Consider the following 27709-nt stretch of genomic DNA (forward strand, 5'->3'; position numbering starts at 1 on the left):
ATGGTTTTTTCTCACCAACTGGGCTTCCTGTCAGACAGTGATGGGGATAGCAGTAGTTACCTTGGCTTGATAGGTCTGTTCGAGCTCCCTTTTGTACAGTTTGACTTGTTCCTCATGTTGATTTCGCAGATCTTCCAGGGCCTGAGCCATTTTGGATTCATACTCCTGTTGGCGACTAGTGTCCACCTCAACTAAACGATGTTCATGTCGTTTTCTTGTTTCCTTTATTTCCTGCGCACACAAAAATAATGGGAACAAATTCCCACGTTACGGTAAACAGTACAAGCAATTACATTCAAACAATTAACTATTTCAGTACTAATTAGTATATAGGAGATACAGTACTAAAGGCATTTAAGCCCAAGAATTACTGCATGTGCTAACAGATGTAAGTTAACGTTCCCATTTGGCAGGATATTATTCTTAAAAGTGATCTGACTTAAAAACAAGTTTAAAAATACCCATATACCGTTTAAATAGGAGCTGGTTTATGCTACGAAAGTCAAATGGTGGGACGAGGGGAGAAGAAAACATGAATTTTTACATAGCAAAGAGAGAGTCCGTGTGCTGAACTACAAACCCTTTCCTTCTCAATATACATCCCTACATTAGTCTACAAGGAGTCAGATAAAAATGAACACCTTTTCTGACTATTAAATATACTGAAAAAATAATCATTATAGAGAAAAATTGCATCTTCAAATTTCACTTTTAAGCATATGTGGATCTTCTTTTTTTTTTCCTATATACTGGACGAGCTCTACTCGTTAGATTTTGGTTATGTTAGAAGTAAAGCAGAAACCCAAGCAATCCTGAAGACATACAATAGCATTTCCTCTGGTCAGAGCTTGTACGAAGCAGCTCTCATTTTTAGAGAAGTACAAGTTCTCTGTGCCTGCACCAGTGGCCCAAACTAGCCAAGTACGACTTATTCATGCACTTGTCATGTCGAGACCTGGCCAGGCCTGAACGCGTGGTATGAGAAAGAAACCATTTCTGCCTTCAGGTAGGACGACCAACGGGGAGCGGTGCCGGGCAGCGGGAGGAGGCCCGAGGGCGGCAGCAGGGCCACGGGGAACAGCAGGCAGGCGAAGCAGGCTCGCTCGGCACGCCTGCGCTGCACTCACAGCCGACTAACGCGAATTCAGAGCAACTTTACACGCTGTTTTGCAGAAACGCTCTACATCCAAAACCAGACTCATAGAAACATGCCCTTCTACTCACAGCAACGTGCTCTGACGTGATCTGTAAGAAGTTTTCCCCTTTGTGGTGAATTTTTCCCCCAAGCAACAAGTCTCTCAGTAACTGTAGGCAATGACCCCTCCAAGATCACAAAAATATCACGGGGGACTACAGAGCATCAGGCGAAGGGCTGAGCTGATGTAGCAGTTCAATGCCACTAGAATAAGCAGGCTTCACTTGCCACACTCCTCATCATGATGCTCTAACTCTAATGGTGCTTTGGACCCTTCTCTGAACCAAGGAATTCACTAACCTAAAGGAAACCAATTCCTTTTTTTCTTCATGTGTTGAATTGATCCACATGAGGATCAAAGAGCTCCAGGGATGGCTGAAGGAACACCTCACTTCATTGCCACAAGCTTTAAGATGAGCTTCTGCTGTCTCATTTAGCCTCATCTTTAGTCAGGAGCAACATACCTCTCCTCAGGAAGCAAGGTATTTTAAGGCCTTACAACCAAGCAAGCTCTGTCACTGCAGTCCATGGGCAGCAATCCAACTACTCCAGGGCATGGAAGTGAGACAATTGTCAGTACAATTCAGGGTGATCTACTGGTTGGTTTCTTTGCCCTGCTCAGCCTCTGTCCTTGGCCACGCAGCCTGCCTCATCCCTTAATCCAGTCGGGCACTCATTTGATTCTATGATAAGATGTAACTCAACCGCTAAGCTGGCAAAAATTAAAACTCAAACAAAAAATCCCAAGTATTTACTAGTTAATCAGGCTGAAATGGTTTGGTGCGCGGTGAGCCAAACTTCACAGCTAGCACAGGTGAGACGAAGGGCTGAAAGTGTTGTCAATTCCACCCATCAAATGGGCTCGCAGAAGATCCAAAGGTCAGAGCTAGTTTTGAACAAGATGGAGTAAACTGAGATAACACTTTGCATCTGGTGAAGAGAGAAGGTCATGCTTTCCTTTCCCAGTCCCCATCTGCGCATTCCTACTATTTACTTTATAAAAATTGAGGTCCTCACTAGAACCACTATGAGGTAACTTGACTCACTGAACAGGCAGGCAACTACCCCAGCAAACACAGGGTAATTGCGTTCTATTCCCGTCAACCGAAAACGGTTACAGTCAGGTCCAACAACCACCCAAGCTGGTGCACGTAAGGAGCAGGGCCACACAACCAGGTCCCGAGAGAGGGAATGAGACTTTCCCTTTCCCACAGCAGTCAACTGCTACATTAGCTCACCTGCCCATGGAACAATACCCTTGCCACTTGGCTCTCATCCAGCTCCGTCACTGCTTTGCCGTGTAACTCTTGAGGAAATCTTATTGCTCTAGCAAGGATACACTGATTTTCCCTACTTGGACTAGTTATAATCGCTCATAGTCAGTTTGAATAAAAGCTACATTAACTTAGACTCCAGTGAGGTTACTGAAGTTGATAATACCTCCTCAAAGACATTCTTCCTGAATCCAGATCCTCTTGCAAGCTCTGGCACCGAGTCTCCAGGTCCACACGCATGAGCGTCTCCTTCTCCAACTGCTTCTTAGCCACAGCATGACCATCTTCAGCCTAGTAAAGAATTTAAAGACAGAGATTAATTTTGTCTGGATCCCTCCTTTCCATCCATAATCCCTTTATGGTCTTCATTAGCGCCTTTGGACCAATTATTCACAAAAACAAATCTAACGTCAAGCCACTTATTTTTAAAAAAAAGCTAACAAAACCCAAAAAAGAGTCTTGTACGCTTATGAATATTTAAAACAACTTTCATGTTTGTATAACAAATATTTAAAATGTAGGATTATTTCAATACAGTATGACAATGGAGTCGAGGATTATTAACTCCTCAAGCACAGTATGCTGCATCTTCTTTTTCTTGCTAGCACAGTCCCACTGGGTACTCCAGCATAAGTTTAAAATTATGCAGGACCTTACAACAGACAACAGTTAGTAACCTGGAATCTCATGAACATACAACACCAGAAATTTTTATTTAAAAGCTTTTGAATAGCAAAATTCCTAAAACACCACGTTACTTTGGTTGTTTCACAGGGATTTCTTAGAATTTTGTTTTGTACTGAAGAGAGTCAGCAGAAGTTCAGCAGTAAGCGAGCCAGATCAATGATGTTCAGCAAGAAAAATAACAAGTTCTACAATTCACAGCCTCTCCTGTGCTGAGTAGGGAAGCGTTCACTGCTGTACCTTAGCAAGCTGGCACGCCAGTCGGCCACCTCTGCTTCCAGACTGCGCTTCTCGTTCAGGGACAGTATTGAGTTCTGCTTCACTTCTGTGGAACAGCACTTCAAGATCCTTAATGCGACCCTGAGCCACAGACAAATCTGCATCTTTCTTCTTGTAGCTGGAAAAAAAAAATTAATTATATTGACATGTGTGTGCATGCACATTTAAGCACATCTTGGTTGCAACTACAGATTCACTATAGACATTTGATTAGGATTAGGGTACCACTAGGTGGCTCCTAGAGTAACCTGCAAATGCAGCTAATAAAAGTAATCCCAAACACCTCTTAAAACTCACAGCTTGTACCAATACGTTGTAATTGCCTAATAAAGAAGAAAACAAGTCAGTGGCAGGTAAGGGAGAAAGAAGAAGGCAGCTCTGACAGCTCAGAGACGACAACAAAGCTCCTTCACACACAAAGGTGCACTGCTGCACAGCACGTTTAATTGCTGACATCTGTCCCTTGGACTACAGCCCCTGAGAAGTCGAGCACATGCACCTCCCAAAGAGGCCCATGAGCATACCCACTGTCTGTACTTGATGTGCCCCAGTCCATTCCCTACCATATATTCCCACACAAAGCAGTAATCCACTATGGAAATGTGGTCACCTTTCGGCAATAAATGAATGCTTCTTCAGCAGTATTCATTATGAGCAAAGCAACATTCTCCTCTAAAATACGACTTCCTGCAGCTTCTCTAGGTGTGTGACATCATGTTATTAAAAAACTGAGTTTTTTATGTGAAGCAATCCATTCCTTGCTGCAGTTTAAGGTGGCTACTCTAGTCTCATAACACTAAGAATGCAGGGAACAGCTTTTTGTCTTTTTCCCTTAAACCATCTTAGAATTAATTTTTCTCCTTCCCTTTCCTCAAATTTCTCCTCTATAGATCTGTAGCTTTCAGCCTGTGGTCAGTGAGCTGCTTTAAGGGCCTGCAAAATCAAGAATGGTTCGGGTTGGAAGCAACCTCAAAGATCATCCAGTTCCAACCCCCCTGCCATGGGCAGGGACACCCTCCACTACACCAGGTTGCTCAAAGCCTCATCCAACCTGGCCTTGAACACTGCCAGGGATGGGGCAGCCACAACTTCTCTGGGCAACCTGTGCCAGTGCCTCACCACCCTCAGAGGGAAGAATTTCTTCCTTATACCGAATTTAAATCTCCCCTCTTTCAGTTTAAAGCCATTGCCCCTTGCCCTGTCACTACATGCCCTTGTAAAAAGCCCCTCTCCAGCTTTCCTGTAGCCCCTTTAAGTACTGGAAGGCTGCAATAAGATCACCCGGAGCCTTCTCTTCTCCAGGCTGAACAGCCCCAACTCTCTCAGCCTGTCACCATAGCAGAGGTGTTCCAGCCCTTGGATCATCTTTGTGCTCCTCTCTGAACTTGCTCCAACAGCTCCATGTCCTTCTTGTGCTGGGGACCCCAGAGCCGAACACAGTATTCCAGGTGGGATCTCACCAGAGCAGAGCAGAGGGGCAGATCCCCTCCCTCGCCCTGCTGCCCACGCTGCTCTGGATGCAGCCCAGGACATGGTTGGCTTTCTGGGCTGCCAGCGCACAGTGCCGGCTCATGTCGAGCTTCTCATCAACCAGCAGCCCAAGTCCTTCTCCTCAGGGCTGCTCTCAATCCACTCTCCACCCAGCCTGTACTTGTGCTTGGGATTGCCCCGACCCACGTGCAGGACCTTGTACTTGGCCTTGTTGAACTTCAGGAGGTTCTCACAGGCCCCCCTCTCCAGCCTGTCAAGGTCCCTCTGGATGGCATCCCTTCCCTCCAGCCTGTGGACCACACCACACAACTTGGTGTCATCTGCAAACTTGCTGAGGGTGCACTCGATCCCACTGTCCATGTTGCTGATAAAGATGTGAAATAGCGCTGGCCCCAGTACTGACCCCTGAGGAACACCACTTGTCACGGCCTCCACTTGGACATTGAACCACTGACCACAAATAACTTTGAAGAGGAGTCCTACTACCTATAGGCTTTAAAAAAGCTTTGTGTTTGGTCTGCAACTCCAAATATGGAAAAAAAAATGTTTGCAAAGAAAAAAAGCTGAAAACCACTGCCCTGGATTATACAAACCTTATTCCCTAGCCCAAATCCTTAGTCTTGGCTCCCACGCTTCTGATCACTTGTACTGTCCTCCTGAATTTCTAATTTGCCCATAACTAATTTGCCAAAATGCGATGCACACAATTATTTTACGAAATTCCTGCTTTATAGGGTATCGGTACGCCCTACAGAGTGTATTTCTTCACAGGCTTCAGCATGAGGCACATCTTTTTCTAACTACAGAAAAACACACGCTCACTTTAAGGCATGCTTTAGCTACAAGGCTCCTACATTCTCTCCACACTCTGTGGTGTAGATCTCTCGATTTGTTTTAACTGTAACCAATTTTTCTTATCATTGGTCCAATGTGTCACTGTGAATCGTGTTCTGCGACATATGTGCAGTGTCTTCAAGCTCACCAGCTTGCAGATGCATAGACAAAACACAACTTCTACTTAAAAGACACTTTTTTAGCAGTAATCACACCGCCTTCAAAACAGACACCCCAGACACATGCCCCTGCATCACGTGTGTCACCCAGTACAACAAGCCACTGAGTGTGTGTGTCAGACAATGCGATCTGGAAACCTTCTGTCTGTGCAGTGCCTGAAGGGCAAACACCACTGAACACGAGTATGAGCAGCACACGCTTACACAGTCCATAGCTTTCTCCCACTTGCAGGAGCCAGGCAGCATGCAAGTATTCCCAGGGAGACGGGAATAAACAGAAGTGTTCAATGTACAGCTTGACAGAGCACCATAAAGAATTCCTGACAGTGGTAACTCACTCCTGCTCCTTCGTGAACATTTGGCACTGGAAGACACTGCAAGCTGCTTTCATTCACATTTTCATTTGTACTTAAAATTTCAGCCTGGTTTATTGTCTTCACACAAAAAAAATGACAGAAGGCTTTGTACAGGTGCAACCTGCTTTTGGGGTCTCCAAGATGCCTGGAAGTTACAAATGGCAGTCAACGTGGCTGTTGAGATGTGCCAATGTTCTCTGAAGGACACCAGGTTAGGGTAACACTCTAGATCTCTTTTTTCCAGAAAGCAGCCAAGTTTGCCAAAGAGGAGCATTTCAGTGAGCACGCAGGGCAGCAGGCAGAGGAGCTGCAGCAAGACACACAACTCAGAGTTGGGAGCTTGCAGCTCAAGCAGGACAATTGCTAAAGGAGGAGATGGATGAAGCCTACATATATCTACCTGCAGGCTTTGCTTGACCTGGAGACCTGTGACACTAGTAAAGATATGAACGACACTTCATGAACATGAGGACAGGAGACTTCCTTAACGAGGCCAAAGTTACCGCTACTAGGACTGAATGCACTCCAATCACCCAGCAGTCTTGAGGGAGGTGCTGTTCCACCAAAGCAAAAATGTCATGCACCTCTCTAGTAAATTAAACGCTCCCATCTATAGCTCCTCCACTCATCCCTTCCGTCCCTCAAGCAGTCAAAAGCTTTGCCAAGCAGGTGAAGATGCACACACGAGTGCTGGAAGCTGTTACGTAACGTATAGGAAAGAACCATACGAGCTTCAGAATGATAACAGAATGTTTATTTTTACAACATTTTAAACCTAGATTTAAAAATATGTCCCTACTCCTGATACAAACATCTTTAAACTAAAAAGTTAAGCTGTTCCTTATACAATATAACAGTGTTAGAACATCCCAAAGATAAAATTCTAAATTCATGTGTTGTGTTCAAGGCACTAATCATACATACATGTACGTAATACACGTTGTAAAATACATAGAACGGTTTGGGTTGGGAGAGTTCTTAAAGATTATTTTGTTCCAACCCCCCTGCCATGGGCAGAGACACCTCCCACTGGATCAGGTTACTCAAAGCTTCATCCAAACCTGGCCTTGAACGGTTCCAGGGATGGGGAAGTCACAATTTCTCTGGGCAATCTGTTCCAGTGCCTCACCACACTCAGAAGGAAGAATTTCTTCCTTAGATCCAATATAAATCGATTCTCTTCCATTTTAAAACTGTTACTCCTCGTTCTATCACTGCACGCTCTGATAGCCCCTCCTCACCCTTTCTGTAGACCCCTTTTATGTACTAGAAGGCTGCTAGAAGGTCTCCCCGGAGCCTTATCTTGCTGGAGTTGTCTCTTCTCCAGGCTGAACAACCCCGACTCTCTCAGCCTGTGCTCATATGGGAGGTGCTCCAGCCCCCCATCATCTTCGCACCCCTCCTCTGGACCCACTCCAACACGTCCACGTCTTTCCCATGCTGGGGGCCCCCGAGCAGAACACAGCACTGCAGGGGGGGGTCTCATGCAGCAGAGGGCAGAATCCCCTTCCCTGATGACCTGCTGGCCATGCTGCTTTGGATGCAGCCCAGGATGCTATTGGCTTTCCGGGCTCTAGCGTACGGTGTCGGCTCACATTCAGTTTTTCATCCACCAACACTCGGACACCCCTGTCCGTAGGGCTGCTCTCAATCCGCTCATTGCACAGCCTGTATCCCAGTTTGCCGCAACCCAGGTGTGAGACCTACACTTCTCCTTGTTGAACTTCCCAAGGTTTGCACGGGCCCGCCGCTCCAACCTGTCAAGGTCCTCTGGATGGCATCCCTTCCTCTGGAGCATCAACCACACCACACATTTTGGTTGGTTGTTTTTTGCATTAGGAAAAAAAGTGCCTTTTTTTTCCTAAGAAGTCTCACATTCAATTTCTTTTCAGGATCTTTCTTATTTTACTGGCATCTTGCAACAAAACTAAATCTATAAATAACATACAATCCTATCTATGAGTTTACACTGCAAAACAATTGTCCCAAGCAGCATGAAGGCCCCTACCTCAAAGTGTTTTCTGGTTTTTAATTTACACTTGAAACCTGATCATTGTGTGTAACTTGATTGCTGATCAAAGACCATGGTAAAGGACAATGATAAATATGTATATTGTGAAAAACAAAAAAAAAAACAAACCACAACAAAAAACCCACAACTCAAAAACATTAAAAAACACAGTTTTATGCCAACATGAAGGCAAAGATTAGAAAATTAAGATATTTTCCCAGAAGACCTCCCTCACAGGAAACACTTTTAAGTTTACTTAAGATCTGGATACCTCACGACTTAATCCCTGGGATATCTGCAACATCCACGTTGTACTGGGTCGATGACACAGAAAGGACCCACCAGATTTCATACCACAGCACGGGATAACTGACAGTGTCTACGTGCAGACACTGATGTTCAGGCATCTGAACCTCACTTGTCATGTCAGGAAATCACACGTCCCGTTATTCATTTGCCACCTGAATTGAAATGCACCAACAGCTGATCTGTATCTTCTGCAGATGAATCCATAATTTGGAACCAAAACTAGCTCGCTCCATGACAAAGCTCCCTTTAAAGAAATTGGAGCTGAACATGACAAAGTTAAACTAGACTTGAAGGGGGAAGGGATAACATCAGGCTCGCCTGTGACGAGCTGCAGGACAACACGCCAAGGTTAGAGGGACAGGGTGCCAGCAAAAGCTCTCAGTCTGTAGATCTGAGACAGGCTGGCTACACTGGAGAACAAATGGAAGTCTTACGGAGATGAGTCAGGGGCTCCTGAGGTAACAGGAGTCAACAGGGAAACACCAGTGAAATCCCTCACAGGAACAAAGGTACATTCCCCTAAGCAGGGGACACAGCTGAAGTGTCTCTACACCAATGCACGCAGCATAGACTACAAACAGGAGGAGCTGGAAGCCACCATGCTGCTACAAAGCTACGACCTAGTTGCCATTACTGAAACTTGGTGGGACAAATCTCATGACTGAAGTCTGGCTATTGATGGATAAATGTTCAGAAGTGACAGGCAAGGAAGAAAGGGCAGAGGAGTTGCCCTCTACATCAAGAAACAGATAATTGTGAAGAGCTGTCTCTGAAGAGTAGCCATGACAGGTCAAAAGCTTAAGGGTAAGAATTAGAGACCAAAACAGCAAAGGGAACCTTGTGACTGGTGCCTACTACAAGCCCCCTGATGAAGAGGAGCCTGTTGACGAGGCCTTCACGCTCCTGCTGTAGCAGGCATCGCACTTGCAGGCTCTCGACCTGCTCAGGGACTTCAAGCACCCCAACATCTGCTGGAAAAGTAGCACAGCAAGCGGTAGGCAATCCAGGAGACTCCTGGAGCGCTTTGAGGATAGCTTCTTAAACAAGGTAACAGAGGACATGCAATACTGGACCTAATGGTCGCTAACACAAGTGAGCTAATTGGTGATGCCAGGACTGGAGGCAGCCTGGGCTGCAGCCATCATACACTGGTGGAGTTCACACTGAGGGATATTGGTCAGGCAAAGAGAAAAGTCAGGACAGCAAAATTCTAGCTGTTCAAGGAGTTAGTTAAGAATCTCCAGGGAAACTGTCCTCAGGGACAAGAGAGCAGAACAGAGCTGGCAGATCTTTAAGGATGCTTTCCATAGAGCACAAGAGCTCTAGATCCCCAGGTGTAAGAAATCCAGAAAGGAAGGCAAGAAATCAGCATGGATGAGTTAAGACCTCCTGGTCAAACCAAAGGGCAAGAAGTGGAAGCAGGGACACGTATCCCAGGAATAGTATAGGGACGCTGCCTAGTTGCATAAGGATGGGATCAGGAAGGTCAAGGCGCAGCTTGAGCTGAACTTGGCAAGGGTCACAAAGAATAATAAGAGCAGCTTCTATAGGTATTGCAGCCAGAAAGGAAGGTCAAGGCAAGTGTACACACACCCACCCTCCCACCCCCAATAAACATGACAGGCAGACTGGTAACAACGGACAAGAAGGCAGCTGAGGTACTCAACAGCTTTTTTCACTGGCAACCTCTCTTCCCACACTTCTTGAGTGGATGGACTGCAAGACAGGGACAGCAAAGTTCCTCCCACTGTAAGAGACGATCAGGTTTGTGACCACCTGAGGAACCTGAACATACATAACTCTTTGGGACCTGACAAGATGCATCCCAGAGTCCTGAGGAAATTGGTTGGTATAGTTGCCAAGCCACTTTCCATCATATTTGAAAAGTCATGGCAGTCAGGTGAAGTTCCTGGTGACTAGAAAAAGAGATGCACTCATTTTTAAAAAGGGTAGAAAGGAGGAGATATCTCTGAGTTTGATGTAAAATACTATCTGGGGCTTACCCTCTTTCACACATCAGCAGCTGAGTAGCACGCAAAACGCAACTGTACTTAAGAAATTACTAGTAAATAAATACAGAACAATATTGAACACTTATGGTACAACCACATCTTGAATATTGGTTGAAGTTCCAATTCTGCAGCCTTCCTCCTCAAGAGGATACACTAAAATGGGAAAAATGTCAGAGAGAGTAAAATGTTGATTGAAGGCACAGAGCAGCTTCTGTAGAAGCAGTAACTAAGTGGGTAAGATGATGCTACTTGAAAAAAAAAAAAAGGTCGCAGGCTTTAGGAGTATAAAGGAAAGGGAGGACAGCTCTCGAAGCAGCAGGCCAGCTTATGTTTGGATGCTACAGCTAGAAAAGCCCTGTAAGCCTGTGGCTCAACAACTACAATTCAATTCAATTCAGTCTAACACTGAGGAAATATTTCCAGATATCTTTTCCAAAGTTTCCTCTACGCTGCCCACTCCAAACTATCCCTTTTCCTGTCCCTCTCTCACATGGGAGACCAGAGGAGAAACGTCCCAAGACAGAAGTGTATTATCTCCTGTCCCACCAAGTCGACCTATTCCAAACAAACAATGAAGTGGGAACATCTGGGATACGAAAACATCTGATTTTGCCATCACATACATTCATTTTAAAATAAAGTTTCAACTGCTGAACAGTATTTCATTACAAAAAACTGCCTAGTGGGAACAGAAATAATGGATTACTTTTGGCTTCAGTCGCCAGTTTATTAGGCCAATATCTCTGATGCAGGCTGAACAGCAGTTTCCTTAGAATATGGTCAGCACCAGGCTTTTTCCAGCACACTGACTTTACGTGTTTTCAAGCCAACACCGCTTCCATAGTACCAAATTGCTCAGGGGCACCCTTTTGCATTTTCCTCTGCCATCAGTCAATACAGTGAACCACACAATAAAACTGACGATGATTACAAATTAACCTTCCTTGGATGGGTCAACTGTAATCTAGGCCAGGTTCTCAACCCAGTTCACCAAGCAGCTGCACATGTGCATGCTCACACAAGGAGAGGTACAACAAGACAGAAGCAGGCACAACCCATTGTTTCAGCCTCTAGATGTCTGGATTGTAACTCTCAGTATATTAATCCCTTGGCTACAAATACTTTTGTGTGTAGTGGTTGGATTATCTGCTCTGACTAGCTGTACGAACAAGCTGAGGAATTCTCCTCAGACAAGCCTGTATCTTCTCATTGATCTGCAATGCTTCCAAAAGACACCCACTAAGGCCTTTTAAGAAGCATCAATAGTATCATTCCCATTGCAAATATGCCCACTCTAAAAATAAATAATAATCAATCATGCAGGACACTTTCCTTACCTTTTATTGAACTCCTCGAGTTCTGCCCTCAGTTTTCCTATTTCAATCTGTAATCTAGCCCTCTCTTTGGCGGTTTCATCCAGGACTCTTCGAGCGTCAGCCAGTTCAGACTCATAGAGACTCTTGATTCCACTCACCTAAGGGGAAAAAAGGTATTCAGATATAAGAATATTCCAAAGACTATCAAAGAACTGAAACACAGCACCAGGTTTCACAAAGCTTTCTTGGGAAAAAAGGGTATATGATTTCTGTTGTTTAAGAACATTCTATATCGAACATTTCAATTAATATGCACCTGCAATTAGCTGTGATCTAGTCCCAGAGACAAGATCTAATTTTTATTCCCAGTGGGACATAACAAAACATATTATGTTTGAAGTATGCAAGTCTTCAAAGAGATAAACTGAGACAGACCAGTACACTCTACAACCAGATCTTAAATTATTCGCCCTTATTTCCAACACTGCTGCTTTGGCAGGTTTTTTTTAACAGTAACATCACTTAATGATGATGATAGACTTATTTTGTGGAATACAGAACAAGGCCCAATCTGACTCTGCTGCTCTTGCACTATAAAGCTCAAAAGAATCTGAAACTAGATGAATGACAGAGAGATGAGCTTCCACTCCTGTTCTCCACCTCAGAGGATAAGGATCTACAGACTTCTCCCTGTTTCAACTCAATATATGACATAATGAGCTACTCAGATTGCAGCAAGGCACCTCAAAGTCTTCCATATCTTTATTGTTTTTTAGAATGGAAGACTATTTGAAAGGTATATCAGATAGCTAAAACGTCAAGACCATAAAAGATTGCTGCTACTGCTTCTATGAAAGGATACCAAACAACTATTACTAACATAAATTCAGAAACAGAGCAATCAGGGAGTGAGAAGTCAAAAGCAGGATATATCAACTTTAGGAAGAGAAATTTCCTAATAAAGCCTAAAGTATAGAAACAAGAAAGCAAACTATGGTGTTCCTGGGAGGGCCTACTTCAGCATCAGAATGCCACCCATGACAGACTCAACCATCTGGTCTTCAAGAAGACTGATGAAAAGCAGTCAGGATATAATTAATTTCCTGATAGACTCTACTCTCATAAAACTTATGAAATTAACTAAAATATGACAGTATGAAGGCTGAAAAGCCTTAGTGTACAAGCACACCACAAACCAGAAACAGCTTGGCTGTATATCTATGCAATCTAACTTCTTTTCCTTAAAGAACTAATTCTTTCAAGCTGCATTCAAGGTGAGTGTTGGTTGTTTATTTCCCAATAGCTGATAGCCAGAGATTGTCTATGACACAGGCCAACACAGCTTTGCACTATCAGTTACAAAATTTAGTTTGTACTAAACAAAAAAGTTCTCTAGAGAAGTGTACAACTATACTAAACTCTTTCATACAGCACTCCACAGTGCCAAGAAAAACAAATTGGAAATTTTAAGGCTATAAAGCCTTTCATTATGGATGAGCCTTGAGCAAAAACACAGTTATTTGCAAATTGCAATACAAAATACAGTAGCCCAAAAGCCAGGCACTGATTCAGCACCATTAGGTACTGCATCTACAACACTCTTTCCCTAATGTCAGCCCTTCAGCTCTTAGTTGTGCTACAGCCCCTGCCCCAGGACACCTACCAGGAACTTCGGGCTGGATTGCTGTAGGTTCACAGAGACACGCTAAACCACAGCAGGACACAAGGACAAATCCCTTCCCAGTACTCCATGGCATAAGCTGGAATTGCATGTTAAGATACACAGGAAGAAAGCCTTTTTCCCCAGGCTTTTGTGAATACTGTCACAAAAGAGTGTTGCTGGTGTGATACTTGCAACAGGTAGTAAAATAATTCATGATTTTGAGGCATTACTGACAACACAGAGCTTCACATCATCAAAACAACAATATTCCGAACAGACAATAAACACTTAATGCAATTCCTGTGCAGAGACAATATGCTAGATGGAGCTAAAAATTGCATGATGAAAGCTGTTTCAGAACCTGTTGGTAAAAAGAGACTTCTTTAATTAGAAAGGACCGATTCATTCACAGCATAACCAGTTGTAGTAGCTTAGCAGGCATTTTCTCCTGCAGCACATTAACCTCTGCTCTTATTCCAGTAACAAACATGAGAAGGAAACACACAGGTCCAATTCACAGTCCAAAGTATTAATCAAAAAGTCACTTTCAGCAGAATTTAAGCTACTGCCCCGAGCAGACAATACGTGTGACCTAAGGACACTGCAGCTTGCATCACAGGGAGCCAGCAGACAGCTGGGAGCAGTAACACCTTCAATCACCACAAAAAAACCCAAAACCAAACCAAACAAACCCTCACCAGAACTTTTCAAGGGGATGCAAAGAGAATGGACACATTATAACACTGGTAAAGTTCTAGATGATCAAACTGAGCTGGAGGACAGTTCCAGATGGTCTTTCTGGATCATAAAAAAATAACATCTTGTTTATTTTCAGCACTGGTCAAGCAGAGAATACAGAACCAAGGCAGCAGTAGGCTCAACAGAAACCAAGCAGTGCCAGCCCAGCTGCGCTAGCCTGGTATAACATGTTTTAACACGATGGTTATTCACTGAAGCACCTTTCTACCTCAGCACCGAGAGAAATTCTGGAAAGTATTTCTGTTCCCTGAAATTGTTACCCCCCCAACCTCTGTTCTGGTGGAAGGAACTTAAGAGTCTACTGACTCTCTCAAAATCTCCAGAGAACAGATCCAAAAGTGCCTCTGTTTAGTGCACACCTATGATTTTGTTTTGACTACGCAGACTCTCTTCTGCCACTCTTTTTTAATCAGTTTACATTTGCTATTCAGTTTGGTCTCTAGTACAGTGACACTTCCAGACATTCTCAAAAGGTGCTGGCAAACCAAGGCAGGTACTCTTAGGATAAGCCTCACATGTCCCTTCTGAACAAACAAACAAAAGTCAACACAAACAACAGCCAGTATCCACCGCAACAAGAGAAGAAGGGTAAATAAATGCATCTGGCAACTTCTGAGCTGAGTGCTACCAGACAGTGTCTACCTGTCCTTGAACACTCCCAGAAAATGCTGGATGCAAGAGATAACCTGTCTGACTCCATTTTTTGTCATCTTCTATCAATTCAAATTCAATCTATTCAAATTGCTTCCTTTATTTATTGTTGTCATCATTTTGCTTGTGTTAGCACAACCTGTGTCTCTTGCTCCTCACATTTGAGAAAGATACAAACTCATCCTCAAAGCCTATGCCAATCGTTCCAGTGAAAGCCAGTAACAAGAGCAGCTGGTAGCAAATGCTGAAGGGAAAGCATATAAAGAATAAGGCAAACATACAATGATTCTTCACTCACATATACTCCCAGCTTCTAAAAATAAAAAAAAAAAAAAAAGTTTGGAGCTAAAAATTGCTTCCAAGCATCAAAACCTAGTAGTCACCAAATACTGTTGATTTGTCTAATCCTTTGTAAATCTCTTTAGATTTTGGTTTCCACAATCAGAGTATCATCACAGATCATGAATTCTGTTAATCACAATACAACACAGCAAGCCAGAAAATTAAGTTCTAAGAACAACTTATGAATGGTGTAGAAAGTAATTACCCTTGCTCTGCTCATGAAAAAGGCATACATGAGAGCCTGTGGCCCCAAGCCCATCAGTTCAGGTAGAAGAATCACCTAAAAAAGTGCAGTGAAAACATATCTTTGGGTTTTTTTATTTTACTAGTATTTGCACTAGAGGAATCTTTAAGGGATTTCTGCACTTGAGCATCAGTTGAAAGTATCGTAGAATGGATCAACAAAACCAGCAGTAACAAACCATCACTTTAGAAAGTATTACCGGCTTTCTAAAGCGCGCTTTTGAACTAAAACAATCAGTATTTTACGTAGTCTGCCACTTGAGTTCATTTTGTACTAGAGAATTAGAAGACAGCTCGTGCCATACAAGTTTCTAACGCAGGAACTACCTGTCACAGAACTCTGAAGTCCATGGCAGCACAGCAGGCATTAACCTGAACAACAGTTACAGGGCACATGAATAAGAGTCATACTGCGGAAGAACCGATATGACTTCTGCAAAATCAAAGTTCCACAACCTACTGGACTTGCTCAGTCAACCAGGGAGCAGTATTCACAACAAATTTGTAAACTCAAAAAGAAGTAGCAGTACATATAAGCACAACAAAGCAGAGAAAAACCAGGCAGTACAGCTTTTTTAAAGGAAAGCAGCGGACAAGGCACCAAGCACATGAACAAGAGTCTGAAAAGCCAACGAGCATTCCGAAAGGGGAGACTGAGCTAAACCAGTCTGCCTGGACTCCAGAAGGCTTGAACAACATCCCGCACCAAAGGCTCCCTACAGAGGCCACGTAGAATCCAAGCAGGCAGAAAAAAAAGACACAGAGACATCACCTTCCAGGAACTGAGGTGAGGTTGATCGGCCTGTAGTTCCCTGAATCTTCCTTCCTGCCTCTCCTGAAGATGGACATGACATTAGCTTTTCTTCCAGTCTTCAGGAACCTCTCCTAACCATCATAGTCTTTCAGAGATAACCGAGTGGTCTCACAATGTCGGCCAGTTCCCTCAGCACTCATGGCTGCAACCCATCAGGTCCCATGGACTTACGTCCAGTTTGTTTAGATGTTCCCTATCCTGATCCTCCTCTAACAAGAGTCTACCTCTACCTCAAGTCTTCTTTAGCCAGACTTCCCTCTGGTCTCAGGGGCCTGGTATTCCTGAAGGCTGCTCTGACCACAAGAGTGCACCGAGTACAGCAGCCTTCCTTATGTCTACATTTAGTCAGGACCTCCTTGCTCATCCATACAGGTCTCCTGCCACCTTTGCTCCATTTCTTGGTTGTTGGGATGGACCACTCTTGACCTTGGAGGTTATCCTTCATATCAACTCAGCTCTCAGGGACCCTTTTTCTCTCCATGGGATTCTTTCAAGCAGAGCCCTGAAGAGGCTAAAGTCTCCTCTCTGATATCCAGGGTGTGGTCCTGCTTTTTGCTCTGCTCCATCCTCTAAAGATCCCGAACTCCATCATCTCATGGTCACTGCCCTGACCTTAACATCTCTGATCAGTTCTTCCTTATTTTTAAGTATTAGGTCCAGGAGAGCACAAAGATTAAAGCATGTGAGGCTTCTTCCAGTTGACTGAAGGAGGCCTCATGTACCTCTTCTTCTCAATCAGGTCAGTAGCAGACACATACCACCATGTCACCCATTTGGTCTGCTCACTAATCCTGACCAACAAGCCCTCAGCTAGCTCATAACCTATCCTTAGACAGAGCTCCAGGCATTCCCACCGCTCTCTCACATGAAGGGCAACTCCCTCCTCACTGCCTGGAACGCCTGTATCCAGTCATCACAGCCTTCTGGTCCGTGAGCCATCTCAGATCCCAGTGGGATCGCAGTTCTCTGTCCACAGACTTCTCATTCCCCCGTTTGTTCCTTGCACCGCACACAATTAGTGTTACAAGCACTTCAGAGGCATCCAAGCGCGATGATTCCCCAGGAAGGGTGGGAGAGCTCTCCCCACACGGCTGTACAGTAGGCACTTCCTTCTTCACATGCCTATGTGGAAGTGTTTCCATTTCATCCTTCTTCTGTTGCTTTCTCTTCTGTTCACAGAACCCTGGGCCTTTCGCTTGCTTACCCCATCCATCACTTCCTGACCAGGTTTCACTGGAATACAATCATGGAAACAATTTTCTGTGCAGAGAGGCTATAATTCTGAAGTAAGATGCATTTTTAAAAAGACTGTAGCACCCAATTTGGTGAGAACAAAGTTGATAAGACACTTTGGTTTAGTTTGTAGCCAGACATGGTATGCAGGTATCTGTAGCGCTCAAGGACTCTTCCAACTTGTTTTTGCTGATGCCCCAGACGTCCAAGAACCTAGGGGATGGGCTATTGCTTAGCCCCAGACACAGACTACATGTAGACATTTCCTCACCTGATCTTACCTGAGCAAGGAATCTCTCCCTCCCCCATCATTCCCAGTTTAAAGTTGTTCTTAGCAGGTTGACCAGCCCTGCTGACAAAGATATATTTGCCCTACTTAGTCAGGTGGATCCTGTCTCTTTGAAGCAGTCGTCAATCCTGAAAGACGGTTCCATGGCCACAGAAACAAAATCCTGTTGCCAACAGTAGTTGTGCAATTCAGTGTTGCTCTGCAGGATCTACTTAGCCATCCTCAAACCCCTCCTCCTCCCCACCCACCTGGGCCCCCACACCATTAACACCATCCAGAGGCACGTAGTCATGGTTGATACTTTTCATGTCACCCCTGCCAGTATCACTGGTGCCCACGTGGAAGAGCTGCAGAGATAATAGTCATATAACGAAGCGAGCCTCAGGAGCCTCTCTACAGTGTCAAGAATGCAAGTCCCTGGTAAGGAGCAAACCCGCCCAGATGACAGGTTAGACCAGCAAATGGGTCACTCCATTCTGAAAACATAGCCCATCCCACCCATACAAGGCGATGGAAGAAACAAAGCTAAAACCTCAAAGCAGAATTCAGCAGGAACCAGAAGACAGGCTGCAGCCTGATGCTCTACATGTCAACACACCCCAAGCCCAACTTGTCTTGCAGAGAGGCCAAGTTGGACACTCCACAAATTGCACTGTGAACATGCTTTCACTTTTTCCCTCTTCTGCTGGAAAAAGAGCCTGCAAGTTTGTAATTGGCAACACAGGGGACAAGGAAATAGAGCAAGTGGAGAACCAGAAAATAGAGATGTTTCCACAGCACAGTGTGAAGGCAGGACTGCTGGATGCTCCCTCACCTACCAACCTGTGCTGGGAGCACTCAAAGCTCACTGCACAGTGCTTCAAGGACAGACACACAAACACAGACCTCCCACTGCAATCCCTTGAGAAAAGCTGCAAGATGTCACACAGTGAAGACTCAGGGAACATGCCAAGGCAGCAATGAACCTACACGTTAGACAACAAGCACGCCTCATCCAACTCTAAGTGATTCCAGACAAATTTGGTGATGAAACATTAATCTCATTAAGATGCATTAATGTGAAAAATATAAGTGTATTCCCACCAGGTGTGGCTCAATATGGTCCTATTTACCCAGTTAAGGGCTGACAAAGGACTGCCAGTCAGGCATGGCTCAGAGTCAAAAGAACATCAGTCAAGTTCTCAAGAACAATGAAGATGTGTGTTGCACATCCCACCATCACCTCCCATGATGTCTACAGTGCCAGAAGACCATTTAAACCCATGTATTGGAGGCTGCAACTGGAGTGACCCACCATCCATGGCAGCATCTAAACATGTATTTTCCAGATGGCAACTAGACAACACCAGACCCACGTGGCCTGGTCATGACAGTAGCTCTAGTTACTACATGTGGCACACACAAAGGGCACAGTAGCTGCAGTACTGGCAGATAAGTAGAGATGTGGTAGACTACAGTAAAAGTTCTGATGACTGTGATATACAGGATTGCAGCCACCTGCAATCACACCCACAGAGCTGGGAAGACATAGGGGAAGAGGGAACCCTGCATAGATACTGCTTTGGCACAAGGGCAATTGCTGCCAGTGGCTGAGGCTCCCAGGGATCTTCTCTTTTCTTCCTCCCTACTTCTCCTTTCTGTAAGCGAAAACAGCAAGATGTCCTCAGAACAGTGTGGCAACCCACCCCATGCCCATTAAAACATCTTTTCTGGAAGGCTGCAATCATCAGCACTGCAGGGGGGCAGAGAGTTGGAGAACTGAGGAGAGCTCTAAGACTCTTCCTCTCAGCCCTTCCACTATACTGTTCCTCTCGACCTCACAAATTAGGTCATTGTAACAGTGACCCCAGCGCAGTTAGAATAGCACCAGTTATATACTAGGGAGGTAACAAAACAAGGGAATGAGCTAAATTTTTCTTCTGTCATAGGCTAAGCTACACAAGGAGATTCATGTGAGAAAGCAAACAGGGAAAGAATGAGGACAATTATAGGTTCCCCCAGCTAAATATTTTTTGTATTTGTCTGAGGGCTTACTGTACACATTTTCATTTCTCTAGAGGACTACTGCATACAAGAAAAGGTAGAACAGCATTGAACAGGGGTAGGAAAAGCAGGAAAAAGAGCTATAATCAGTAGAGGACTAGAGATGAATCTCAACTTCTGCGAAGTTCCTTTTCTCTACTGTTAAGAGGTGGCAGCCTCGTGGTTCCTCAAAAGAGCAACAGGAATTTTTTTTTCCAAGGCCATGATGTAGCCGTGGCCTGTAAAACTAAGGAGACTGCCCAACAGAGGAGAAAGTGGCTGCTTTCTTCTATCTTCGGCAGATTGCTGACTAAAACAATGAGGAAAAAGAACATCCTGATCAGATGATGCTTAAAGAGTCTCCAGCAGAACAGCGACTGAACAGCATCAGCAGATTAGAAGATACTCCTCTAAACCAGAGCTTTGAGAACAAGATCAGAAATGCCAACCCTTTGTTACCATGCATGCAGGGGTGGGGGCAGAGGATGTCAGTAACCGTCTCATCCCAGCCCCTTTCTCAGATATGGTCACTGTGGCATACTGGAGTGACAAGGAATGGACAATCAGCCCTCTCATGGTACTGCTTGTCATAGCAAATCCTCAGCCTCCCATTTGCCTTGGATTATGGACCCATCACCTGCTCTCAAGGCAAAAGTCTCAGGTGTTAACACAGAGCCCACTGATGAGCAGTCAGTCCTGCTCACCATCCCACAACATGCATCGTTCCATCTACGATGGTGGCAGACGATGTTCTCTGCCACTACCGAGTTAAGCTGAAAATATTAGAGCATTTAGCTAAAAAATTTTTTAAAAAAATCAGAGTTATATTTACACACAGTTGAGGACAAACAAGGGGAATTTTCATCTTGAACATCCGAGGAAAATAAAAGAGTTCATTTTAAGCATGTAGAGGCAATATAATGATGCAGATAGAACAGAACTGTGCTTCTACACAGAAGTTAGAGTTGCTTTGGGGTTGGTTTGGGGCTTTTTGTGAGGTTTGGAGGGTTTATTTTTAATTAATATCTTATTTCACGCTAAGCTTAGTTATTTTATGACACAAATTCTAACAGTGCAACAAGGAAACTTAATTGTCAGCAGCTAGATTGGTCTTGAAAGTGAAAGGAGTGGATCCTCCCATTCCAGTAAACCCGACATCTGACAGTCATCTGAAGTTTTACTGCTCCCACAGTCCTGACTGCTGTCCCCTATCCTGCACCAAAACAATAAGACTACAAAGTCTCCTTTTCTGGACATATGCAAAGAATAATAAGCTGTTCTAAAGGGATGGGGGAAGCATTTAACAAATCCAGCCCGGAGACCAGCTAAAGCACCACAGGTCATCTCTGACATGTCAAAGGAGAGCTTGAGGAATCCTGACAAAGTTTGTTAGAGCATGTCTAAGAACTAGGACATTTTTTGAACTCTGGAAGAATAGCAAAGAAGGAAAGGTCAAGGGCAAAGTAAGCAAAACATTTCTATCAAAATCCTCAAGTTTATTTTCCGATTACTGCATTGGAGGATTTTTCCAACATTGATAATACACAGAACTGATATTAGGAATCAGTTTATGTTCATATTAAAAATCTAATGAGATTGTATCTATGTTTTCTGCTTGTCCTGTTCTTACTCTTGTCACATGTGTGCTATCAACAGAATTACATTCTGTCTTCTACATTTAAACCACATATTCCTTCTAGCCTCCAGCAATCTACAGCGCAGAAGCTCTCTGAACCACACATGGTTATTTTGTTTATAGCATGATTTCTCAGAGGACACGCAATGTAGCCATGTTTTATGTTTAGAGATATCTAGTTACTTTGAAAGCAGAGAAGTTATAATATATAATTAAGTGGTATAAAGGGACTTCAAAGCACTTGAATCCTGGGTGTATTCTGATTGCAGGTAGGCCACCCACTCCCAAAACAAGACACTATCATATCTGCTCTGCTCAAGCTAAATTAATTGAAACCCTCCTCCCACCACCTCTACCACCATCAAACCAGACCCTTAGAGGAGATGGGGAGGGAAGCCTACCAGTGGCATGGCAATCCATGGCATCACACAAGTTACAGTAAAGGTTAGTATCTCCAGGCTTTCTACAGCAGTTTAACTTCATCTCAGAGGTGGGACATGTTACCTAGCAACAACAGACGGAGGGGGTTTGGGCTGGTACAGGATGGTGGGACTGTCCCCAGCTGTGTCACTGACTACATCCTTCCACCATATGGGAAGGAGAGTCCTGGGGGAAAGCAGGTACAACAGAAGAGGGAAAAACAAAACATGGCTTAGGAAAAAGAATCAGCCAGTTTTGCCTCCAAGACCACAGGAAGCAGATCAGATTCCCTTCCATGATGGGGACTGTCAGCAAAGAGTAGCTCACCCTACAAGGATTTGATCCTGGCATTTGCGGAGACTAAGGAGGACTTCCTCTGGGCAGAAGCAAAAGTTATTCTAAACTCTTTCAAATTTTTCATCTTATGGCATCCGCCGACAGGACAGGGACCGTAAAGAACAAGTAACATTCCGGTTGCCAGAATTCACGGGACGCGTGTGCTCAGCACGGGGTCGCGCAGATCGCGGCGGCCGGGCCCGCCCGCCAGGGCACAGGACCGGCCCGCAGCGGCTGAGACCCAGAGCGACCGGAGGCCCCCGGGAACGCCGCGCCGCACGCCCGGCCGAAACGCGGCTTCAGCGCCTCCCGGCCGCCAGAGCCGCGCCGCGCCCGCCCGCTGCCGCCGCCGGGGTCGCTCGGTGCCGATCCCGGCCGGAGCCGCCCTCAACGTGCCACCGGCAGCCCCTCTGCCCGCCGCCGCGGCCGGGGAGCCCCGGGCAGCGCCCGCGGGGCCGCGCGCGCACGGGAAGGCGCGGGATCGCCGCACGCCGCCCCCGCCCTCAGTTCCGCCCGGCCGCAGCCCCTGAAGAGCGGCCGGGCGCGGCCGGAGCCCCCCGCCCCGGCGCGCCCCGCCGCCAGAGCCAGGCGCGAACGCCGCGCGGGCCGCGCATGGCGCCGCCGAGCCGCGGCCGCGCGGAGCCGCCACAGTGCGCCCCGCGCCGGGCGGGCGGGCGAAGGCGCCGCGCGGGAACAGCTCAGCCGAGCGCCGGGGCCGGCGCGGGGAAACGCCTCCGCCGGGCCGCCGCTGCCCGCGCTCCCGCCGCGGAGAGCCGCGCAGAGCGAGGGCCCGCAGGCCGTACCTCGCGGGTGGTGACCTCCTCCTTCTCGGAGATCTTGAGCAGCAGCCGGTCATTCTCCAGCTCCAGCGCCCGCACCCGGTCGATGTAAATGGCCAGGCGGTCATTGAGCTGCCGCAGCTCCTCCTTCTCCTGCAGGCGGGAGATGCGGGTCGGCGACAGCGGGGTCCCGCCGGGGGTGCCGCGGATCGGGGTGCCTGACATGGCGCTCAGTTGGCGGGCAGGCGCGCTCATTCAATCCGGCCGCAGCGGGGCGGAGGGAGCGGTAAAATGGCGGACATCGCCTCCCCCACCGCCGCGCCGCCTGGGAAATGAAGTCTCGGCGCCAAGATGGCCGCGCCGCGGGGCGCGCGGGAGGGGCGGGCCCGCCGCCCTCCATTTTGTGAGGTGGTGCGTGCCCGGCGGGCCCGCGGGCGCTCCTCGTCCGAAAGTGCAGCTTGTGCCGCGCGGTAAAACGCGCAATCGGGCTGTGGAGAGTGCGAGTAAAGCGCAGGACGCGAGGGGCCGAGCTGGAAAGCATTTCTTTTTTTAATAAAAGTGAGAGCGACCAGAGCTCCCACCAGGGCTGTTCCTCACTCGCCTCAGCTGTCAGCAGCGGCTCCGCGCCCCGCGCGCAGCCAGAGCGCTCCTGGGCGCCGGTGGGTGCGAGTCGCTCCGGGGGTGCCCACTCCGCAGCGTGCCCTCCCCCCCCGGAGCTAGGCAGCCGGTGTGGGACAGCCCGTGCCGGTACAGCCATGCGGTACAGCCGGTGTGGGTACAGCCCGTGCTGGTACAGCCGCTGCCGGTACAGCCGTGTGGGTACAGCCCGTGCTGGTACAGCCGCTGCCGGTACAGCCAGTGTCGGTGCAGCCGGTGTGGTACAGCCCGTGCTGGTACACCGCTGCCGGTACGACCAGTGTCGGTGCAGCCGTGTGGTACAGCCCGGCTGGTACAGCCGCTGCCGGTACAACCAGTGTTGGTGCAGCCAGTGTCAGTACAGCCTGTGCTGGTACAGCCGCTGCCGGTACAACCAGTGTTGGTGCAGCCGGTGTCGGTACAGCCGCTGCCGGTACAGCCCTTGCTCACTGAACCCACCCACCCCACCGACCGCCGGTCAGTAGAGACACCGTGCTGCTCATTGGCACAATCGCATTGGAACCTGTGTGGTGTTTCTCTTACAGGATGTATTTTCCCATTCGTTATCTAAAGCATCGTTAAGTAACCCCAGTCTGAGCTGGCTGTGACTTGGCCGTGCTTTGCCATTAGCACTGAGGTTTATAGGCCCTGGCCCTGCTGTCTGCTGAAACTGGGGGGAGAGTTTCAGAAAAAATACCGATTGGCTATTTCCAAGGTGAATTTTTAGTGGTGCTGCTTTGTAGGTTTTAAACGTTTCTTCTGAGTTGCAACGCCTCCCAGTCGCCAATCAGGCTCTTCAAGAAGGAAGCTATCCTGAAATCCTTCTGCGGTCCCAGGGAATACAGCCAGATTTTGTACAAACTAAAATCCACTGAGGAAATTCTCCTTTCCTAAAGATTTAGAGTATTATTTTTCCCAAAACATATTTTTGCCGAATCTACCCCAACTTTTGTCAGTTCTTGTGCATTAAATGGTATAAACGGATTACCATTCCCATGAGCTAATTCCTGTGTCCCAAAACTTTGGAGACTGAAAAGCCCTTACTGCTGTTGTGCCTTTTGGCTACCAGGAAAGCTGAAAGAAGGGAAATTTTCTGCCTGAGGAGTAGAAAAAACGGATTCAAACTCTGCTGTTCATATACATTGTCAGCAAAGAAAACAAGCAGCATGAGCATAATGCACAGCAGGGCTGTACATGAGAGGGAAGACAGATCCAGGCAGAGAAACAGAAAAAGAGCAAGAAGTACTGCACACGCTATATGAAAAGAAACTTAGGGAGCCAGGATCAAAAAATAGGTGCAAATGGGTTTATCCTCAAAACAGAAGCCAGATAATCCTCATGTTAGAGGATCTGGGATCCTGATATTGAGTATACCTCAAACTGGAGAACCTCAGAATAAATCCAGGAATTCTGGACACTCAGTACCCTTGTTGGCGAAGAGCTGCAATCACTGCATGTCTTTAGCAGCTGACACGTATAAATAGTAGGTTTTCACCCGAATGCATTTGTTTAAAAATACGCATCGGATATGAAAACGTTGTCCTGGCTTCCTCTGCCGACAACGAAGTGCCCATCCCACCCGACGTGGGCATCGTCTCTCCTAGGGCAGCACTGGTGCCGCTCCGGAGAGCTCGGGCAGGGCCCGCACCGAGCCCGCGGGGCCGCGGCTCGCCGGCTGCTCGGAGGGGGTCGCGGGCAGCTCGAAGGCTCGTCAGCCTGCAGTGGCCACGCGCGCTGTTTGAAGGCCCTGCTGCCCGCGCGATCGCACAGCGCCATGCGCACGGTGCGACAGGCGGCTTCCCGCCGAGGCGCTGGGGACTGGACCGGGGCTGGAGGCGGCAGCGGGAGCGCAGGGACTACAGATCCCAGAGCGCTCTGCGCGCCGAGCTCGCAGGCGCGCTCCCGCCCCGCCCGCCGCGCGCGGCCGAGCCGCACGGCGGGGCCGCCCCTTCCTCATTGTTCGCGCGCGGCCGGGCGCGCGGCCGGGTGCTGTTTTGAATTTGGCGCCTGCCCGCACTCCGCGAACCGACCGCCTGGAGCGGCTCCAGCGCGGCCCCGGCGGGGCGAAACCCGAGGGAGCGTCAGTCCGCGCGCGGAGAACGGGCTTTTTCTCTCTCAACGTGTCGTTTCCAACTCCAGCGAGTTCGTGGAAGACCACTTACAAACTTGGGTTACGTTAGACAAAAAATTTTATTGGGTTGGGCCCATCTCTTGTGATCTGACGTGATAGTCGGCACATCTGTCATATTTGGAAATGCTTTTAAACCTTTTGCCTAATTTTGATTGATAGTGTAATCCAGATGTAAATCCCTTTGTTATGAAGTTTAGCCTCAACTCCCCCATTATTTTGTCTGTCAGATTTTTTCAGATAATGGCTTAGAAACTTTGAATGTTTCAAAGGTTTGGGTTTGTTTTTTTCCCCTTCTAATGTCACTAGTAATTTTCATAGTGCTGATATCAACTGTGTTGCAGTAAAATATTTTTTTCTAAATGTACTTCCTGAAATATGCCTCAGTAATAATACTTTCTTTTTTTAGAACGTCCCTTTAGCAGTAACCAGAACACTTGCACATTTTCATCCTCAACACCGGTCTCCTCTTTGTTTACTGAACATATATGTTCACTTTTCCTATCTCTGCTAAAAAGAAGATAACAGTTTGGGGTGGGATGGGGAGCGGAAAGCATCAAGGAAGGAGGGGAAGTGCAAAAGCTGAGAGCCCCACTAGACAACTGTGTTTTACAGAGAGTACAATGCATGCTTTAGTGTGGAATTAGCATCTGTTCAATACCAGTTCTCTTGGATCACTCGGATGAGGCAGGTTAATATTGAACCAGAGTCAGTGTTGTCATTTCTCCAATATTTAGCGATTGGTTTTTCATTAAGGACCCTGACATCAGGGCGACAGGACCTACCAAACAATTTTGTAATAAACTCCTCCTCTATGCTTTCAAAGGTACAATTGATTTGTTTTAGCGCGGACCAAGCGTGTAGTGTTACAAAGGACAACACTCCAGGGATGTGTCAGCCTTACCTGACAGGGGCAGAGGGCAGGCACCCACCTGGGGCTGCGTCCCTGGGCTTTTCAGATTGGGAACCTGTTTGGAGCACACCAAGGCTCCTGCCTCACCCACCCCCAGGTTTACTCTTCGTGGAAAGCCAAGCACAGAAGGCTGGTGCCTGTACAGGTTTCATCTTGATACAAAGTCAGGAACTTGGAAGTGCCCAGAGCTCAGTATGGGAGCTCTAGCTCAAAGGTACTTGCAATATATCTGACTGTCTAGGTAGGATAAGAAATTTTGGGATGTCACATAACACAGACAGCAGCGACAGGCTCTGCCTAGCACTGGAGTGCTTCTCCCATCAGAAAAATGAAGAGATTACTTACAGTAGGTAATAAAGACAAAGGAAACCTCGTATAGCTTTTGATGCAGAGCATTTTCTCAGTCGTTGACCAGTTTCCTGTGCATTTGGGTGTAACAAGTTTTCTGGTGCTGTCTGGGATTTCGTAATGACTCTTGACATTTTCACAAATCTGAGGACACAGGATTTCCACTGCTATTTCTTACCTCAACTGCTTTAGTTTCGCAGCAGCTGCTGCCATGCCCTCCCCTTTCTCACTCTACACTTTGTTTTTGTCTGTCTTTAATAGTACGATTATTTCTGTCTTTTCTGTAGTCGCCTAACTTCCCCCTCATGTTCTGCCTCATGTTCTTTATCTCACTGAGCCTATCAATGTTTAGTGGATTGTCTCAGATATTTTCATTCATTTCAGGAACGGGCAAGGATTGAACATATGGCACAGAACATTTCCCTATCAGTCCAAATGCAATCATACTCAGCATTAGTGCTTAAAAAATTGCTAGCAATGACTATAAGTCTAGAAGGAGCACTCATACTTCACCACAGATTTCTACCCCAGAATTTCAGCTTTCATTGAATAAAAAT

General features: G+C 46.6%; 1 protein-coding gene across 1 annotated transcript in view; it reads right to left on the minus strand.

The window, feature by feature from the left end:
- Nucleotides 1–23352, minus strand: part of LMNB2 (lamin B2) — a 33640-nt gene extending 10288 nt beyond the window's left edge. The window contains 7 exon segments of the mRNA XM_086627666.1: nucleotides 61–231; nucleotides 2636–2661; nucleotides 2664–2762; nucleotides 3395–3452; nucleotides 3454–3550; nucleotides 11962–12098; nucleotides 23152–23352. Of these exon segments, the coding sequence (XP_086483792.1) occupies nucleotides 61–231; nucleotides 2636–2661; nucleotides 2664–2762; nucleotides 3395–3452; nucleotides 3454–3550; nucleotides 11962–12098; nucleotides 23152–23352 (789 nt within the window).
- Nucleotides 23353–27709: the final 4357 nt, after the last annotated feature.

The sequence above is a fragment of the Tauraco erythrolophus genome, chromosome 28 (assembly GCF_009769465.1).
Source record: "Tauraco erythrolophus isolate bTauEry1 chromosome 28, bTauEry1.pri, whole genome shotgun sequence".
Taxonomy (NCBI): domain Eukaryota; kingdom Metazoa; phylum Chordata; class Aves; order Musophagiformes; family Musophagidae; genus Tauraco; species Tauraco erythrolophus.